Genomic DNA, 20724 nt, shown 5'->3' on the forward strand with positions numbered 1-20724 from the left:
GGTCTCTCCACGTCCTGGGCCCTTTTCAGAGGGGTCCCCATTCAGGAAATTTGTGCCGCAGCAAGCTGGGCCTCTCCACACACCTTCGCCAGGTTCTACAGGCTTGATGTTACAGCCTCTTCTCTGGCCCATTCAGTGCTTGGTTTGGCCAAGCCCTAGTGTGGCTTATTTCAGGGCGGTTAGTCTTGACACTCTGACAACATCTGCCCAGCAATCCGGGAGTCAGTATTTTCCCAATGTGAGACACGAAACGAATGCTATGAAAGAGAACTTTAGGTTACTTGCGTAACCCCGGTTCTCTGAGTAGCATGAGTGAGTGCCTCACCAGACCACCCTCCTTGCTCATTCGTAGCGAGGAAGAGGTGATGGTTTTTTGAATGACGTGCAGTGCAGTGTCAGGCCCCTTTATAGGGGGAGGGTCTCCACCCATCCTGACACTGATGTGCTTAGTTCCAGCCAATCCTGGCTGGCGTANATGCTATGAAAGAGAACTTTAGGTTACTTGCGTAACCCCGGTTCTCTGAGTAGCATGAGTGAGTGCCTCACCAGACCACCCTCCTTGCTCATTCGTAGCGAGGAAGAGGTGATGGTTTTTTGAATGACGTGCAGTGCAGTGTCAGGCCCCTTTATAGGGGGAGGGTCTCCACCCATCCTGACACTGATGTGCTTAGTTCCAGCCAATCCTGGCTGGCGTAATGTAAAAGGAGTTTCTGACGAGGTCACGCCGAGGGCGTTCCCAATGTGAGACACTCACTCATGCTACTCAGAGAACCGGGGTTAAGCAAGTAACCTAAAGTTTTTTGCACCCTCAAATTCATTGTTTTAAATGTAGACGCGCCTCATGCAAACCTTAAATGCCAGAAAGACAACACTGCAGCACGTATGCCTCACCCTCTCTCTCGCCCCCTTTCCATTTCTTTAATGCTTTTCTTCCAGCCCCAGTAAGGGCATATCTCAAACGCCCAGGACACCAGTAGCCCCTGAAAAGATCCGTCCTCGTCGGGGTGGCCGCATCGCCTCCCAAGTTAAGCACTTTGCATTTGACAAACACAAACGTCAGTACGGCATGGGCGTCGTGGGGAAGTGGCTGAACCGGAACTACCGTCGCAGCCTCAGCAGCAACATCCAGAAACAGCTGGACGACTTCCACAGCCACAGGTCGGGAATGAGTACTGTATGGACATACTTGTGGATTATTGAGAAAAAAGACTAAGCAGGGAAATCAGCTTCTTTATTGTTTCATTTAATTTTTTTGAGCAGTTTTTAAGTAAGAAATGCCATGAAACCTCTGGAGAGAAGATGGGTGTTATATACAAGTTAAATTTTAGACTTGTAAAAAAGAGGTGTTATAGGCCTATTTATTTAACTGAAGATAGTCTCCTTCCCTGTAATGTGATGTTTGACACCAGGATTGACAGTTTGTGTTGGCCAGTCATGACTTCCACCTGATTTACAGTGGTTCTCTGCTGTGTATTTTAGGCCCTACTTTTCCTACTGGATCACATTTGTCCATATAGTGATCACTTTGCTGGCCTGTTGTACATACGGTTTTGCCCCTGTGGGGTTTGCACAACATTCTACGTCTGAGCTGGTGAGTCAAACTCAAAACATAGAGGTTTACTGTGAAATACTGACTTAATTTAAAATGTTTTGGCATGATTAATTACATTTTACCACCAAGAGGACATAAACATTCTGCTATCTGTAATGCTTAAGTGGCTGGTTAATGTTTTTTGTGTAGAAATCTATGCTGTTTGGATGCACTTTCATAACTGCTCAATCAATACAAGACTGAAAGCATTCAATATTGAAAGCAACATAAAAGTGATGTCTCTCTTCTTCTTTTTTTAATCCAAGCAAGGACAAATCATCCAACAAGAAGATGCATTTAAGAAACAAAATGTTTTCAACATTGAACAATGAGCTTTAAATGTTTTGGTGCTAACATGTTACACACTCAGTAGATCTGTTTCTAACTGTATCGCTCTGTCGTCCTCTGTAGGTGCTGAAGAACAAAGGCATTTACGAGAGTGTCAAGTATATCCAACAGGAAAACTTCTGGATTGGTCCAAGCTCTGTGAGTTTCTTGCTGGTCTCAGTTTAGCTGCTGTATTACATAATGTTTTTCACTGTGTGGCTAGATGAACACTCACATTAGAGGTTTGTCTTGCTGGAGAAAACCAAAGGGAGCTGTTTCTGAAAGTGATGTGCCAGTCCTAAAATGCACAGATTGTGAATTAAACAAGGGATATTCACTTTACTTTACTTTACTTTTTTAGTTTATTTGATAGGGACAGTGCATAGAAATGAACATTGCTGTAAATATGTCAGAATTAGCCAAAAGGCTAGTTTTCATCTGTAGTCCCTGGCCAGATGTTACAATAGACTCCTTAAAAGTAAAAGAACAAAACAAGAAAACACAACATAAACTTGAAACACAATTGAAAGAGGGTGCAAGTTCTATTTTTGCTCACAGTCAGACGTATTGTTTGGTAACACCTTTTACTTTGACGCTTTTGCTTGGCCTGACACAGGGTCACACCCTCATCATTACTTTGTGACTTTTACACTTGCTGCATTTCCTGTCACATACTGCTGCTCTCATCCAGCTCCAGCCTTCCTCTTGCCCACACTGTTTTTAGTGACTCTTTGCTAGGGTCAGCTAAATTACATCAAACAGATATTTTTATTTCCCGCATTCGACGGGCGGTTTTATTTTACGAAGTGTCAGGTTGTCAGTATTGTGAAGACATATTTAAGACTTGTCAAAAGACTGAGGAACCTAATCTACATCCAGAAATAACACATGTAAGGAGGAGTGGGTTTTTAGTTTTTCTTCTCTGTAGATCACTTAACTAAAGCATATGTGTGTTGCCAGGTTTGTGTATTTTTACGATAATTTACTCCACTTTTCAGGACGACCTGATCCACCTGGGGGCCAAGTTCTCGCCGTGCATCCGTCAGGACTCACAGATAGTTAGCCTGATCAAGAGGGCCAAAGATATGGAGAGAGAGTCTGGCTGCTGCGTTCAGAATGACAACGCGGGATGCGTGCAGACCCTCAGCTCCGACTGCTCTGTAAGCGGTTTATCCTACACCTTAATACTTCACCATATTGGCTTGTCAGTATGAGAAACTTAGCTTCGGTTTGAGAAAGAGGTCAAGACACATTCAGTGAATATGCACAAGACATTGCAATTAAAAAAACCTCAATCCAATATGATAGAAACAACATGCCATCTTATGTGAGATGATAATCTGTAAGCACATTATCACCATTCTTTGCATACTTCTGCAGTTTTTAGGATTATAGTAATTACATTTGTGATGAAACAGTTAATAAAGTAAGATTTTAATGAACCATATCACTTTCCATCATACAGAGATATTTTTAAACTGCGATTTAAACTGTGATTACTCTTCAGTTTATTCTTTATTTCCCCTGTTATTCTCTGAAATAAAGATAATAAATTTGAAAAATAACTGTATACGCAGGAAACGCTGGCCACCTTTATTAAATGGGACAATGAGCCGGTGGACATCCGCAGGTCCTCTGGTTCTGTCTGTCACCAGGATCCCAGGTGAGAATACGTGCCTCGTGACATACTCATATACAATGTGTGTATCAGTGTATTTGTTGAAATGGGTACTTTCACACAGAACATGAATATTGTGTGGTGAAAAAGTGGGTTTTTTTTTTGTTGTTTTCAAAAGGAGGTACATTTTTCTGAGCTTTCACACCAAAAATAAAGGCATCAACAAATCATGTTGTGCTCTGTATTCCAAACCAAGACAGCAAACTATTACTCCTTTCATTCTTGACAAAGGCAGCACATACCAGATCCACCTCCCTGCCTTTCACAGTAAAATCCCTGGACCTATACGTAACAGTTGAACAGAGGGATCTCAAATTCACTCAGAGCATTTTGCTGAAAGGACACTCATTAAAAGCTCACAGTAGCTCAGGCTTTACAACATCTTACTTGAGACAGACTGACAGATGCTGCTTTGTGTCAATAGGATCCTGGTAGTTGTTGCAAACTTGCATCACTGCCAAACTATTCACATCAAAACAGTTTGTTGAACAAGTGTTGCCACCGTCACAAATTCTAATAGCTGCTGGTATGAAAAATATTTGCAGGAGTGTATTTTGCACTTTCATGTCATTAATTCTTCTTTGTTCCGGTTTGTAAAGGCTTTAAGTAACAATATAAATCAAGTTTGTTGTCACTATGGATTTTTAAGTGCGAAACTTCGCTTGTCATTTCAAGTCTTTTTTTGTTTGTTTGTTTGTTATTCTTGTCCTCGTGTGTTGCATGTTGTGACCAGAGTGTGTGAAGAGCCTGCCTCTGCAGAGCCTCATACATGGCCAGATGACATCACCAAGTGGCCGGTGAGGGACACTGCTACTAATTTGGAAATTCATTTTCTACATTAGCGTTTCTCATTTAAACAAAATATTTTTTTCTATGCTACTCTGTTTGTGTGTGTGTGTGTGTGTGTGTGTGTGTGTGTGTGTGTGTGTGTGTGTGTGTGTGTGTGAGTTCTACAACAGGAAGTAAGAGAAAGACAAAGGTTATTGTATATTATGTCTATGTAATGGCTCATTGCTTGTCCTTCTCCAGGTGTGTACTTTTCCCAAGCTGTGGAACCACACAGGCTACAAACACATGGACTGTAACATCAAGGGACGGCCTTGCTGCATAGGAACTAAGGGCAGGTGAGACACGTGGGCTGTATGTTGTTTACTGCCTTCAAGGCCTGCAGATATCAGCATGATCTACTGCCCCACTTCTTCATCAGATGCAGTGCCAGGTCATCTGGAGAATATTTGAACTTCGTTTTGCTTGTCCCTTCTGTAGATGTGAGATCACGACCAGAGAATATTGCACTTTCATGCATGGCTACTTCCACGAGGAGGCCACACTCTGCTCTCAGGTAGTGTGTGTGCGCATGTGTTATGTGTGTGTCTGTGTGTCAGTCAGTGTGTTAGTGTATTTCTGAACCCATATATTACTCTTACACAGATTCACTGTCTGGATGATGTATGCGGCTTGTTGCCCTTCCTCAACCCTGACGTTCCTGATCAGTTCTACCGTCTCTGGCTCTCTCTCTTCCTCCATGCTGGGTACGCACCGCACCCCTCACAAATGTCCTTACACAAAGATTTAACTCTTAAAGTAATTTTTTTCACACATTTAGTTGGGGCTATTAAATTAAAATTCCTTTTTTGTTTTGTTTTCTGGGTTTCTGCTGAGTCAGCCATTCAAGTATCGATGTGGCCACTGCAGAAGCAACACTTCATAACTGCTAAATAGCGTTCAGAGAATGTTTAATATGCTTTGACAAGTGTTAAGCCTATTACACTGAGTCAATGAGCTGTTTCAGTCATGTGCAATGATTACTGAGTGTGGTTTCATTGTCAGCATCCTTCAGGATTCAAACTAAATGAAATATTTCTAAATGAGGCCCCAGTGCTCGTGAGCTGCTCATGCACATGCATACTGATGCTTAGTGCTAATTCTAGGCACATGGGAATTCCCTGCTGTTAAAACAAGCAAAAAACAGGCCAAGAAAGCTTAAAGGAAACATTTCAGATGTTTGCAGTGAAGGGCTACACTTAACAATTATCCATGCTTTGACCAGGAGCAGCTTACTTAATTGTGACATGCTGATGCATGTTTTGTAAATCAAAGTATTTCCATAATCTATGATGTCAATCATGACATGAATCATCCCAACCCTATTGCATTTTATATAAACATGCATACTTGAATTAATGCGCTGGTCGAAATATCAGCAGACTGCACATCTGTTTAATTCTTTTCGTGTGTGTGTGTGTATGTGTGTGTGTGTGTGTGTAGGCTGTTACACTGCGTGGTGTCAGTGGTGTTTCAGATGACCATACTGAGAGACCTGGAGAAGCTGGCAGGTTGGGTCCGTATCTCCATCATTTATATCCTCAGTGGTATCACAGGAAACCTCGCCTCTGCACTGTTCCTGCCCTACAGAGCTGAGGTGAGTTCTTCCCATAAATACATACAGATATAAAGTGCACACATTAACTCTAAAAACACCTGCAGGTGCTAACACAGGGCGCTTTCACACTTAATGATTTGGCGGGTTGATCTGGCATACAGGCTGGAGCAGGATGACAATGGTGAGCTTCATCTGGCTGTTAGTGAATAACAGAGTGAAGGTGTCCTGAGAGGAACTGCCCACTGGGGAGCTCCCCCTAAAATTTCATACCTTTAAGGGCTTTTTTTTTCTCCATTGCATTCTCACCACCAATAGGAACAAAGAAGTGATGTGCTGTAAGCCAGCCAGCGGTTGGTATGGCAACATCACTTTTGCTTTGATGAGTCAATATGGTGTTGTATTTCCACCGTCACATACTGTATATGCTCAGTAAAGCCTGGACTTCACCGTCAATCCATTGGTTCCTGTTTCCTTTTTTTTGTTACGAGCTGTTGTTTGTTTTTTGTGTTATCTGTTGTTTACACTGCTAATGTTTTTTTTTAAATGGTGGTTGCTGGGGTGGCATGGCTGTGTTCGACCAATCAACATGCATTTATGTCACTCACTCACTTCCACTTGTGCTGGGAGAGTACCTTCTCTGAAATACAGTAGGAGCTAAAAAGTCCCGCGGTGTGGACACAACAAAAAGGGAGGCTCTTTGAACTATGAAAAAGTTCCTCTGGTCTGGAATTTGCTCACTAACATCAGCTCCTCTTGTCATGTCTAGTAGTATTAGTAGTACTCCTTGGTCTTTTTTGTAAACTTACCTTTTTATAACCAAAGTGTGTGTTAACAGAGTAAATCAAAAGGTTACATTCAGTTATGCAGACATATTTGGGTGTGTTTAAAGTGCACAGTAAGGCTCTAACAGTAAAAACACTATGAAGAAAGTCTGTTTAATCAGACACGATTGTCATATTGACAGCTTCACATGAGAAGACTTACGCACACAAGTCTCCTTACCGAGCATAAATGCATTTACAAACAAACATCCATATATATTTACACATACTCTGTCGTCTGATGTTATATTTACATATATGTAAGGCAGATGAATCTGCTGTAACATTCCAGGCGAACAAACTTAAGGAGAACCTGAAAAGGGGGGACAACTTATCTTTGCAAGAGATTTTCAAAACAAGCTGATTTACATATTAGTGAAGCACTCATACCTGACACACACACACGCATATTGCACACACTCATATTCACACAGTCAGATACATGCATATCATACTGCTCTCCAAGTTGGTCTTCATGTCTGGGATGTTAAGCTGTGAGGCAAACGTGAGATGGATCTGTGCTCCTAATCTACAAAATCTTGTAACATTTGCTGAATTAATTAAAGACCCAAAGCTGCTGGCTTTAACAAATTGTCAGACTGTTATACTTGATGCATTGTTCTCTTTCCCTCCTCCGTGCCACCGCTTTATTTAAAGTTAATAGCTGCCAAATCTGGTGTAAATGTGCTGCATGAATCAAGATGGCCTTAACCACTCATGTTGCAGCAGTTCTTGATGTTACAAAATACTTATTAAAAGGTAAAAAACATGAAAACATTTTCATTGTAACTTTAGTTTGTTTGCTTCTCTTCCCACTCAGTGGCTTAGCTCAGCTTACCTTGGCTCACTTACTGGAGGGGGGGGGGTTTCTCATACTGGGGATTATTCGAGCAGACTTGACTGCTCTCATGTAGAAAGGTCTGGAGGGGCACAGGAAACACCTCGTGGAGAAAATTAGCTATTTCAACACGGTATGAGGCCATTTTACTATAGCTGAGTCATCACTATGAAGAGTGCAGTGCCATCCAACCAAGCGTTAAGCAAATCATACCACTCATCATGTGCTGTTGTTTTTAGGCTACAAGTATTTAATCAACTCTAAAAAATTAAATAAATGTTTGAGAAACATACAGAGCATCTCAAGAACAATCTGTGCTGACATTTGCCAACACAGAAGTTATGATATGCAGTCCTCTAGCCTTTTAGACAGACAATAGTTTTGCTTCTGCGGCAGCCATTTGTTTCAAATAAATAGAAGAACCAAATAGTTAACAGGAACATAGATACCTGCCATCAACGGACAAAGACTGCCACCTGCAGAATCTCAATTTCACTAGACAATGGATGTCACTGTACCTACAATGTTTGACTGACAAATATTTAATCAGGACTTCACATATCAGCACATCAAATGAGAGTCACCAGCATTTGTCTGTGATCTCTCTGCATGGACAAATAAAGTAGCTAAAGATGAGCAAGTATTTAAAAAATACTAATTTACAACCATAAAGTGAAAGCTGCATTTTGTTATTTGGATACAGCCATCGACTGTATAAAAGAAGTGGACATAGCCACTGTGACATAGCCCAGTGGTTTATGGACTACGGTTTTGAAGCCTCAAGTTTGGCATTTTGTCTGTGGCCATCTTTGTTTTTATGGAGCCAGAAGTGACAATATATGGACGAAAGGGTGGAGCTGTAGAGGAGTGAAGGGTGGTTCTGAGAATGCATGGACACATCAATGCTAGCAAGTTGTCAATCACAAGGTAGCCACGTCCTAAGGGGGAGCCCTATGGGAGCATACAATCATGCTGTATTGGAGAGGATGTAAAACTAGTGATTGATATCATAAACTCAGTAGGAAAATGTTTAGTGAGGTAATAAATCAAGTAGGAGGAAGTGTCATTTCCTCAACCTCCACCTGTTTTTTCAACTGGTGGAGTCGCCTCCTGCTGGCCATTAGAAAGAATGCATGTTCAAGGCACTTCCGGAGGCTACATCCACTTCTTTTATACTGTCTATGGATGTGCCTGTCAAAAGAAAACTCCACAACAGACAAAGTGGGTCTTGCTGAATAAAAGGCTACCTTGGTTAAGTTCAGTGTTCACTTGGTAATGTCAGCGACGGCTCATACAAGATGATTATGCTGACACACACCTGTCTTTACACCTGCCGGATGAAGCTACGTATGTTTTATTTGGATATTGATACCTTAATTAATCCACTGATGCTGATGGAAACTTTGCTGATGTAAAGCTGTAGCAATCCTCTCAGCACACAAGATTAAGTTGGTGTGTGTTTGCGAGAGAGTGTTTGCTGAATCAACTGCACTAATTAGGTGATGTCAGTATACACTATTAAAAGTGTATTTATTAGCTGCCATTTCCGAGAGCGCTGCAAGCCTGAAACTGTAGACTAATACTGATTTAGAAGCTTATATCAGAGGAAAATGTAATCTTAATGAATAAAAAACATGTTGGTTTGTGCAAGTCAATGCCCGTGTGAAAAGAACAGTCTGGATTACCTACTTTTTACTGGCATGTCGGTTCGCCTCAGTGTGTCTGTAAATCTCACTTTCCCCTTTTAGAGATCAGACTAATGCCATTGTGTGGGTTCACAAAGGCCACTGTTACGGTAATTAGTGAATGGGATTACATTTTTTCTTTTAAACAAAAACAACTGTTGGAACAACTAGACTCATCTGATGCTTCTGGTCTGTACGCCTTTATGAACACGAAATGTTCTTCCTGACACACCAACGGAAGAGTTCATATAATGGACAAATGTAGTGGATTAGTAAAGCGAGCACTTTATTTAACAATGACAGATTTTATCTTGCCTTTGTATTCATGTCTTGATGTCATCGAGACATCTGTTACTCTCTTCATAAACCGACACCAGTTGCTCTCATCTGATATGTGCGTGGTGCGACATGAGGTGGATCTCAGTATGACGTACCTTGACATGAGAGCCAGAAATCCCACCACCCAGCTCTGCTTAGCACTGACCAGCTCACAGTTCTTCACACACCAGGAATAACCTGAGGAAGCACATGCAAGGCACAACGCAGGGCGGTCAAGACGCTTAAGGAGGCAGTTTAAGTGGATTATCCTTTAACTGTGGAGTTAAGGAGACCCTGTGGCAGCTTGGACTGGAATACGGATAATTCCCACCAGTAAAGCAAATCCAAAGAGTTGTGAAAGTACAGCAACTTCAGCTACTGCTCCTAAATTTCTGTAGATAGATGAGCACAAGTCAAAAGAAAAAGATTAAAAGGTCATAAATGTAATAACAAGTGTGCGCATCGATAAAGGTTTGGAAAGGATCCAATAATACAAATAATACAATATATTCACAATATTGTTGTTCAGATCTTTAAACCTTTATGTTTATGATCTGTGTAAGTGTAAGTGGAGATTATACATGTGTCACTTGCCAGGAGGAATTAGGATTAGGCAGACAGTCAGTCTGGTTGGAACATGTGAGCTGGCAAGAAGTTGTACTGATGTTGGACGAAGTATACCTGGCTCTATCTGACGTTAAATACTCCATTCTGATTGGTCAATTACAGCATAGTTTGGTCTGTTATTTCTGAAGAGCAGACCTTTGGAATGGATGCAGCTCTGATCGTACATGCTCAGTCGAAAAAATAAAATAATTTTTGTTGGGATTCATTTTGCAATAATGACCCAATTGCTCTGTGTTGTCCCTTACTACACACACGCTCATTTGATACATGATAGGTCGTCTTGTTTCCATTCTCACTGAGTGGTGTGCAACAGTAAATAACTAACTATTAATGAGCTGGTTAGCAGAGGTGTTCTTCAGTCTGTGCACCACCCTTTGACATCTGTTTTAGTACTTTCTATCTCGGCCAACAGTGAGTGACCATGACGTGTGTTAAGAACGTGTCAGCCTGCGTGTCTGGGGTGTGTGGGAGGAGTGCTTTGCCATGCTCCTTTTCTGTTTGTGGCACTTTAACGTCTTCACAGATTAGCCATCTGCCTCAGACCAGGCCAAGCCTCCAAACTCAGCCCTGACATCTCTCTAATCTGCTCACCTTTACTGCCTGACCCAGGGCTCATACTGGGGTTCTTCCACAGATCTAAAACTAAAAAGGATAGCTAAACTCTCCTAGAGCTGGTCACAATGACTCGGTTTAAACCATTACTCCCTAAAATACTGCCTTGGTAAGTTGCTGTAAGGTTAAAGTAACCGAAATTGAATTGCACTTCCTAAACAACCTGTGCCTCTTGCGTGTGTTGCTTATACTATGACTATTATCTCTGCAGTAGGGTGCAGCCAACATAAGTAAACCTGAAAGTTTAATTGTCTTGTGCTGCCGAGGAGTTGGTATTGAATGTCAAAAACGTGGCATGATACATTGTTGATAGCTAAAGGAACAAAATCCCATGTAGCACATTTAAACTCAAATCTATATGACCTACTTGTGAGACCCTGTGTTATCTAGCAAACAAGTGGAGTAGGCACTCACTGTTCAGAATACAAATCACTGTTATATGAGGCAAATAAACTACACTGTTAACTAATGTGAAGGTCACCCAAAAGCCCTGAGTCACCAGTAAGCAGGATGTATGCTCTTTATCTCCGGTACACATCAGAGATGCTCAGTGTTCAGTCATACATGTGAGTCTTATGTATGCGCAGTGTGGGGGGTGAACTCCTTCTTCTTTTTGTCAGGACTAAAAGTCCTTCCTTTGTTAAGTTGGGTTTAAATTGAATTATGGGATAGTCTGTAACCTGTTCGCTTGTTCTCTCCCTTCAGGTGGGTCCAGCAGGGTCCCAGTTTGGACTCCTTGCTTGCCTCTTCGTCGAGCTGTTTCAAGGTTGGCAGATGCTGGAGAAGCCATGGAAGGCCTTCCTCAAGCTGCTGGGCATTGTCCTCTTCCTCTTTCTGTGCGGCCTCCTGCCGTGGATCGACAACATCGCGCACATCTTTGGTTTTCTCAGCGGCATGCTGTTGTCCTTCGCCTTCTTGCCCTACGTCACCTTCGGGACATTTGACAAGTACCGGAAACGTATCCTGATTGCTGTCTCAATGTTGGCCTACATCGGGCTTTTCTCTTCCCTCATCGTTTGGTTTTATATTTACCCGATTAACTGGCACTGGCTGGAGCATCTCACCTGCTTGCCCTTCACGAGCAAGTTCTGTGAAAAGTACGACATAGACCATGACATTAACGATGTGGTGCACTAGTCTCCAGGCTGCTGATGACGTGGCTGTGCTACTGATCCACTGTCTTCTAGCCAATGACCGGGTCAGCTGTTTCCAGGTCAGCTCAGTGGCCTTTAAGAATGTGGTAATTATGTTTATTATTCGATCACCAAGGGAAGGAAGGACCTGATCATAGCCAATGTGAATGGAACTGACTCAGTCTTTTCCCCTCAGCCTGCTGACTTGCTCACTGTACTGTAGAACTTCACTCAACCTTTGTAATCCTCAGTCAGGCCTGGCACTACCTAGCATGTTAATTTGCTAATAGGCTAGCAGATCCTCGGAATGAGAGGACAGGAAAAGACACTCAGGACGACGAAACTACACAAAGCTGGGTGAACCCAAAGGAAACAATCTACAGAGCGAGACACTGTCTGGTTGCCTCAGTTCACAGTGTAAAGAAGCCAAATGAACCCTACTGGCCCTTCTATCACTTTTCCCTTTATGGACCGACAACCAGCCGAGATGAAAAGGAAGACTGATGCCATGGCGGGTCATCAGGTATCTTGTGGCCCAGTGAACTGAGATACATCAAATGCCTCCTGTCAGTAATTCATGTTTTCAGTAACACTGGGTTTAACACTACAAACGCTGTCTTTCACTTCTGCTGCTTCTGTATGTTCAAACAGTTGTGAAGTACTTTAAGAGTTAAAAACTGTTTTGTATCTTCCCTCTTTTGTATGTATGCACTTGGCATGTCTTTGGAGCAGTGAAATGTTATGCTAAAGGTAACAAGGTGTTGCAAGTATTAACTGTGCAGCTGGAATAGTTCAAAATATCAGTGGTCAACTAAGGTAAGATTTCTATCTAGAACCACTAGTTGCCTTAAACAGATTATGCCATTTTACAGAGATGCCTCATTTTACTTTTGTATACTGCTCGTGATCAACTTCCTGAATGCTGATGAACACATTTCTGACCCGAAACCTACCAAAGCAACGACACATGCTGCTTATATATGCATGATCATCTTTAAAATCCCTTTGTTTTCTGTACGTCACTGCCACAAACACATGTTCTCAGTCAAGCTCTGCGTATAATATCTCATATTTTTCCGCCAACACGGTGGTGCCTCAACCATTTTTGTATATTTACTCTGAAAACAATAATGAAAATGATTTTTATTCCAGGAGTGATTATCTACACAGGCATTTTTTGTTACATCAAAGTAAGTTTTGTACTGTATTTTCTGACTCTGTGAAAGCAGCCATAGGATCACAAGATGTCGTTTATGTTTCACCTGAGCCTTAATATGCTTGTGAAATATAACGTAAGGCTTTGTTTCATCATACACTTATTGACAGTTTAAGAAAAATGATTTTAAACTGTAGTGTTGCCGCAGTCATAGGATTTTCCTCAGACACATTCAGACCAAACCTGGACAAAGTCTTGCCGTCTACGTATACGCTTTTTCCACTTTTCTTTTTGTCTCAACGCTAGCAGCTGACCCATGTGAAAACTTTAGAACCAGTTTGATATAAGACAAACACATGATCGGACCAGTAAACTGAATTTCACCAGGTGTCGCACTTGAAACATAACAACACTGTGTCCCAGCATAAAACTAGTGTCTGACTACCATGTAGCATCTCGTAACATCGGAGCTGTAGGTCTAAACTGAAAGCATTAAGTATGCACACCTGTTTCGTCATGTAAGCAAACAGTGTAGCTATCAGCTGTATGCTCGAGATCTGAAAACGTAACCACACATAATGATAAATACTGGTTCAGCCAGGTGGTATAAAATCAAACTGGTTTAAGATCTTACACCACACCGGACAAACAAACCGGATATTGACCCAATTCTTGTGATAAGTGTATTTCGGATGTTTCAACACCGAAAGTGTGAAAGACTTCCTCCATGGGTTCCTGCCATTGTCTTGGATTTGGTTTGTTGTTGTGATTCTGGCGTGTTGACCCCAGCTGTAGGAAAGCCCCCGTAATGCTTGTTGTGTGCAGGATTATGTGAGTTACTAAGTGAGTTATGAGATTACGCGAGTTTGTCTGTGGGGCTGACTCACTGATCATCTGGTGTTGTTGAGAACACAAGTTGTTAAATGCAGAATGGGCTGTATGTTGGACAGTTCAAATGTTTAAATCAGTTTCACCACCACTGTATTTAGATTGTAAATGCCACTCACTGAAAACATAGGACACCCACTTTATTTTAGGAAACCTCTTTACTGTGCCTTTTGACATGTGAGTTTGATCTGCACCAACCCGCGTCTTCAGTTCTGACTGTATGCAGCAGTTACACTGCCGTGTTTGCATTGGGACCAAATAATCTCACCCTTTTCTATTTATTGGAATAAAAAGGGAAAGTTTCAAATGAATTTCGGGTCATGTTCAAGGTACTGTTCTGTTTTGCTTCAGTTTTATATGTGAAAATCTCTGTGTTTTAACACAGTCATGTCAAAATAAATGCCACTCTAGTAATAATAAGGTTATGTGTGTCAGAGAGAAGTTGATTTTGATTGATCAAAAGGATCCAAAACAGCTACTAAAGGGCCTTGAGACTGTTTTCACTGCTGTTTACATTCTTAAACATTAGTGTTTAAGCTAACATGGACAAGAAATCCTTTATGGAGCTCTGTATAATTCTAAGAGTGCATCTATAATTCTGAAATTGTCTGCGCACGGCTCTCAACATGGAGGTGGCTGAGCCGGTGGCTAGCAGCTAACAGCGCAAACAGTGCTAACATTTGCAACAGTGCTGACAGAGCTAGCTGTGTTAACTGGGGGGGAACCAGAGGGTGGGCGCTACGCTTCCGCAACAATGCGGTCTTGTTATCAGCGGTAACCAAGTGCAGTACAGGATGGCGGCGATTAGCTAGCCAGTATGACACACACATGCACTAACATGTATGCACAGCCAGACTTTCTGCCACAACAAAGAACAGAGAAGCTGGAATGACAACACACACAGGGAGCGGGATTTCATTCTCAGCTCAGGATGCCGTATCTTTACATAGTGAATAGTTATTTACTGCTGTATTAATGCTCTATTGTTGAGAGCTCCTTTAAATAAAATGCCAGTTTTAACATCTGCACTTTTATGACAAGTGCGTAAAGTGCTACTGATGATCATGTGATATGATCGTAAGCTCCAGAACAGCTATCAAATGGACCTGGCACTGAGATTGTTTTCTCAACAACTATTAAAATGAAAAGAGCTTGAAGCCGACATGCTAGAAAACAAAAGATTTATTATTTGAAGGACAAAACATTGTAAAAAAAAACAACAACAAAAAAACAAAAAAAACATTGGTCTTGATTAAAGACTTTGGGAGGCAGAGGTGGTGACTGTCTACAAGGAGAAAGGCAACAGGAGACTATCAAGGAGACATTTTGACAGAACAAATATTTAGGATATATATATACTAAATAAACAACTGTATTTGTGATTATATGTCTACATACAACACTGATGAAGACAGACATGTTTGTTCAAGTTAATATATTGACATATTATCTGAAGTTTGATTGCTGATATCCCTCCCTTTGTATTTTTATTCCACAGTTTTTGAAGGTTAGCTCTTTAATTTGGCTCATTACTTCACAGTCGCTCTGTCATCAGAGTTATAAACAGTGTAACATAAACAGTAATCTTCTAATGCTGCTGTTAAAGGCATGTTGTTAACACAAACCTATACAGGACTGAATACATTCATAACGGGCAGATACTGCTTTTAATGTCTAAAGAAAATTTCACGTTGGCTTCACAATGAGCCAGAAACCATGTTAAAGTGGTTAAATAACAAATATAAGACAGAGGGCAAAGACAGAAACAAGGCAGCTGCGTTCTATTGAATACAATAATACATTCATGAAATAAAAATATTTTTTAAACAAATAATAATTTGTAATAACTTATTGCATTCTTCCAGGCTCTGCTCTAATGATTTTTTTCTTGCAACTGGCATTAAACTGCAGATCGTATATATAAGAAGTTTTCCACCACTCTTCCAGACAGCTGTTGTAGGCAGCTGGACGCAGCTCTTTGTTCTCCACTGTCTGCAGACTCACAGGCAGAATGCACACCTCACCACCTGCTGAACAAGTCTCATTCACAGATGATGATTCCAAACACTGTGCTGAGCGCTCACGTACAGCAAAGCCGCTCAGACCTTCCCCTTAATTCTGTATCCAATAGTGGACGGGGGTCCCACCACCGCTGATAGAATCCAGAATCCACATTAAGTCCTTCTGTCCTCAACAACCACTGTTGCGACGCATGAAGGCGTGGCCCCTGACTGGGTAAACCATCTCAATGAAGGCGAGGGGCCCCACTGTGATCTCACTGGGGCCCTGCACCTTGAAACCAGACTTCCTGTAGAAGGGAATCAGGAAGTCTTCACACATGAGCACGGCACGGCGGACGTAGGGCAGGCAGCGGAGGTACTGCAGGTAGCGCCACATCAGGATGGAGCCTTTGCCCTGCTGACGGAAGGTCCGGTGCACAGCCAGGACGTGGATGTGGACGGTGGTCCCATGTGGCTTGTGGAGAGTGAGGGCATCCTGGGAAACCGAGAGAGAAAAGGCGTGTAAGAACAGGTAAACACTGTAGTGTTGGGAAACCTGCTGAGCTTCTGATGGCCGGATTTAACTATAAATACTTGATGCCAAAAGATTAAATGCAAAGTCCATGTTGAGTCCAGCTTACTCTGCTGTTTGGGAGACAGGTAGTATTTCAGTCTTGAGGTAACACAATGTAACTTTAGATAAGAAATAATACATTTATCCTCATATTAGAGAAAAACTGAATTCCTAATCATTAAAATGTACCATTGCTTAATTCAGTACACTCAGGAGTTGTAATGCCACAGCCTCGCCTGGTCTGATATGACCAGTAGCTTATGGTGGCTAATGCTAGCTCATGTCAACAAACTTTCTCTGATTATGTAACTAACATTATTGAGAGAGGTTGCTGACCCTCCACTCTTTATATTTTCTGTTGTCGGGTTTGAACCACTCGTAGCTACACAAGTTACATCTAATTAATGGCTGTTGTGTTTGTGTTTCTTGCCACCAGAGTCACATTTTGAAAAATAAGGCAAATAAAGTTGACAGCCAGATCTTTGGAGCTTCAAAAATGCATCAATAACCTTTTAATTGTGTCAAATTCTAATCTAACACACTGTAACCTTTGACCTCTGTAAATCCTTGTCCTTGTTTAGCTCATTGTCGTCTGTGAACCCTTTGCACTGCCCTGCATATTTGCCTTTCGAGTACAAAACATACAAAACGTAATGGCAAAGTTTTTCTTTCAGCTGTGATATTTAGATTTGTATATGCTGAGAAAATCCTCCATATTTAAATTATTGCTCACATGTACTTATGTTTTATCTTGTTTTTTTCTATTTACTGTTTTAACACTTTTCCTATTGTTCTTTATTGCTCATACAGCTTTAAGAGTATGCCACCCTGCATTTCATGGCACATTAACACATGCACATGAGCATTTGTGAAATGAAAACTTTTGAATCTGTTAACCAGTTCACAACAGTGGGATCTTTAAAAGTATCACAGTTTAAAGAGGGCCCTTGATCGCTCTTTAATTTGACTTAGAGGCTATAGCTGACTCCCACACTCAGATTTAAGTGGATCTGTGAAACATTTCTCCTCATCCACTGATTTTCCAGAGACACTCTACCATAAATGTGCCCTTAAATCGTTCAAAATCTCCTCTGTTAATCTGGTTTGAACCTCGTCTTTTATTTCCCCTGCCAGTCAGTCTGAAGCAAATGACTGTCCAGGTGTCCACCGCTCTGTCTTACCGTGGTAAGCCTCTCCTGGTCCCACAGTGAGCCGATGATGAAAGCCACCAGACGTCCCTCCTCAAACCAGCCAAGAGACAGCTCAGGGCACAGGGTGAGGAAGTGACGCACCTCGTCCAGGTGGAGAGGACACTCGCCGGACACTGAGATGAAGGCTGTATGGAGGAGGAGGAGGAGGAGAAAATTAGACTTAATGGGTATTTTCCCATCTGTCCTGACTATACGGTAAAGTGATGAAAGGATACGACACATGAACTCATATCACCTATGTGTTTGGGATAGAGTTAAATCACCATTGTAACTTAATGTTGTATTGGGCCACACATCATGGTTAGTAAAAGTAAAACATGATCACTGGAAAGATGAGAAAGTTAGTGCTTTCTGTAAATATAATTTGTGTTAACAGGCCAATGGAGCTTTGTGCTCCTGCAGAGTTATTATCAGTGAGTGGAGGTGCCTGTCTTTTTTAAATGTGAGTAAAACATGAGGCTGCTGTTGAATAAATATGCTCTAGTTTTCCAAGGCTGAATTATACTATATATGAGGGTGTGTTGATTCAGCAGGGAAAACATTTAATGAGGAAAGTCAATACATAGGAGAATAAATTGATTTTTTTAGATTTTAAATCGTCACCTGGCACATGAATTTTGTGTTTTCCTTTCCATAAATGAAGACATTTCTACCATTTAATCGATACAAAAAACTAAGGCAAAAGTGCAGACAGAATAATTTCCAGGGAAGGACCCCCACAATGTTGAAATGAACCCTACGCCCCTGCTATTTCCCTATAAAGGAACGACGGTACCTGTGCGCCTAACTATGCGTAAAACAACTGTCCTAAAGTTAGTAAGACGGCTATAATGATTGTTGTAATTTAGTTAAGTATATAAAGAGTCTGCTCACCTTCTCTCTCAATCTCAAACACACTGATGGCATCCTCCGGGCTGAGGGAGCGGAACTCGCTGGCCGGCAGCGTGTGGCGGCGGCCCCGTGGCACTGGAGAGCGCATGTGAAGCGGCTTCATGAACGGTACTGCGCTCACTAACGACATTTTTTCCAAAAAGCGTATAAAGTAAAGCAAAGGAGACTGTTTGACTTTTCTTCTGCTCGTGGGAACCTCGTCGCCTGAAAGCTTGATCCGTGCGTAAAGACTGAGCAGAGAGCTGCGCGCCTCCGGTATTTATACCCTCGGTGCGCAGTGGTGGTTGGCTAATAATCCTGAAGCCAGCTGGATGACCAAACCTTCCAATTCCCGCGTGGGTAAGTTAAACAATAAACATATTTAGTCAGGGTCAGGAGGGCTATTTGTGTGTTGAGAATTAACCTCGTCATGGCACCATCAGATCCTCAGCAGGTTTGGATTTTACTGATCATGTGTTGGAGGTCTCACACCAGCATGTGATGTTATCAAGCTGTTATCAAGAGTAACCTCAGGTATAACAGCCAATAAAGTCCCACACCTGTGTCACAGAGCGGAAGACAGCCGTGTTGATGGAATTAGAAATACAAGAGCTCTTCTGATTGGTTAACCATTAATGTCACTGTCAATTAATGTCGTCACAGGGAGAGGACTGAGTGCTCTCTGGTGGTGTTGCCTAACTGGGACATCTTAATAAGGACTGGACTTACCAGTCTTCATGTGATTCCTCTGAGGGAGACTTTCCATTGTACCTGCAGGTTAAGTCGAGTCCACCGCGATTTTTCCACGCTTTATTTTCCAGAGGATTTCCAAGAGGATTACAGGACGTGTGGGAGTTTGTTTGTCACCTCTTGTTATGTTGAGAATTTCAAGAAGCCGCAGTTGTTGTCGTCTCTAATAAAACTTTACAAAACTTTTCCATAAGGTGTGTAACCCACTTTGTATAATGATAAAGGACCTCAGAGCAGAACTCAATTAATGATTTAGGCTACTGCATTTGTCATGTGTTATCTTTATTCAGGAGTGGTCCAGTTAAGACAAACTGACACCATGAGCAGGTGAAGTACTTGTACTTGAATAACATCTCCAGATAAACACTCAGCTTAAATTGCATAAAGGGGGGATTTTCCCTTTAAAGCTCCCTCAGACACACACACACACACACACACACACACACACACACACACAGCTGCTCAGTTGTTTAGCTTTCCTTTTGTTTCCCAGTATCAACAAACACACACAGTTGAGTGCATTACTGTGCAAATAAATGTCATTATAATATGTATATCATATATTCAATATAATAAAATATAACAATAGAAATATATTTACCAATAATTGTGCAATACTAAATAAACAATAAGGTAAAAAAAATACATGAACTAATAATTGTTCAGGGGACTCACCTAACCATGGATGGATTACTGAACAAGTTTACCAGGCACGGGCTCAGTGTCAGGAGGGCCTGCAAAATGTCATTCAAATTGACAAATACCAACGAGGAAGAGACCCAAAATGACCCCAACAGATGCGAAATAACTACAAAAACAAACCCAACGGAGACACAAATTGACTACAAAGAGACACAAAATGACCAAATATAACCCCGATAAACTACTACAGACACAAAACAACCGCAAGCAGAAACCAAACCACAAAAATCAGAATCAGAAATACTTTATTGATCCCCGGTTGGGAAATTGTGATCACAGTCACTCTGATGTAAAGCCTAGAGAACTACAGGAATAGAAATAGAAGTATAGAGTACAAAGTATGTATGAATATAAATGAAAAAATATGTGCAAAATGCCAAAATATTAACACTACTATGTAAAATATTTAGAAATGTAAAATATGTATAATGTTCTGAGTATTTCAAGTGTGTAAAAATATAAAGATATTTGCCTTATTCTACTTTAAATTGTATAAAACTAGTGTGTAAGTTAAAGATATTTTAAAAAATGTACAACTATATACATATACATACATACAC

The 20724-nt window shown here is 41.3% G+C and overlaps 2 protein-coding genes across 3 annotated transcripts in view; one reads left to right on the top strand and one right to left on the bottom strand.

Annotated features, from left to right (window-relative positions):
* Positions 1 to 14477, top strand: part of LOC126389724 (inactive rhomboid protein 2-like) — a 40739-nt gene extending 26262 nt beyond the window's left edge. For both annotated transcript variants that reach the window (XM_050043549.1, XM_050043550.1), the window contains 11 exons: positions 937 to 1158; positions 1480 to 1591; positions 2003 to 2077; positions 2917 to 3078; positions 3496 to 3581; positions 4330 to 4393; positions 4626 to 4720; positions 4863 to 4938; positions 5028 to 5128; positions 5865 to 6018; positions 11586 to 14477. In XM_050043549.1, coding sequence (XP_049899506.1) covers positions 937 to 1158; positions 1480 to 1591; positions 2003 to 2077; positions 2917 to 3078; positions 3496 to 3581; positions 4330 to 4393; positions 4626 to 4720; positions 4863 to 4938; positions 5028 to 5128; positions 5865 to 6018; positions 11586 to 12017 — 1579 coding nt within the window. In that variant the 3' untranslated portion in view covers positions 12018 to 14477. The remainder of the gene's footprint in view (positions 1 to 936; positions 1159 to 1479; positions 1592 to 2002; positions 2078 to 2916; positions 3079 to 3495; positions 3582 to 4329; positions 4394 to 4625; positions 4721 to 4862; positions 4939 to 5027; positions 5129 to 5864; positions 6019 to 11585) is intronic.
* A 156-nt stretch (positions 14478 to 14633) lies between these two features.
* Positions 14634 to 19342, bottom strand: aanat1 (arylalkylamine N-acetyltransferase 1). The gene is made up of 3 exons (XM_050043564.1): positions 18716 to 19342; positions 17813 to 17967; positions 14634 to 16553 (listed from the first exon to the last, which is right to left on the bottom strand). The coding sequence occupies exons 1-3, from the start codon at positions 18861 to 18863 to the stop codon at positions 16248 to 16250; spliced, it is 609 nt and encodes a 202-aa protein (XP_049899521.1). The 5' UTR covers positions 18864 to 19342; the 3' UTR covers positions 14634 to 16247.
* Positions 19343 to 20724: the final 1382 nt, after the last annotated feature.

This window comes from Epinephelus moara, chromosome 5 (genome assembly GCF_006386435.1).
Source record: "Epinephelus moara isolate mb chromosome 5, YSFRI_EMoa_1.0, whole genome shotgun sequence".
Lineage (NCBI taxonomy): Eukaryota > Metazoa > Chordata > Actinopteri > Perciformes > Serranidae > Epinephelus > Epinephelus moara.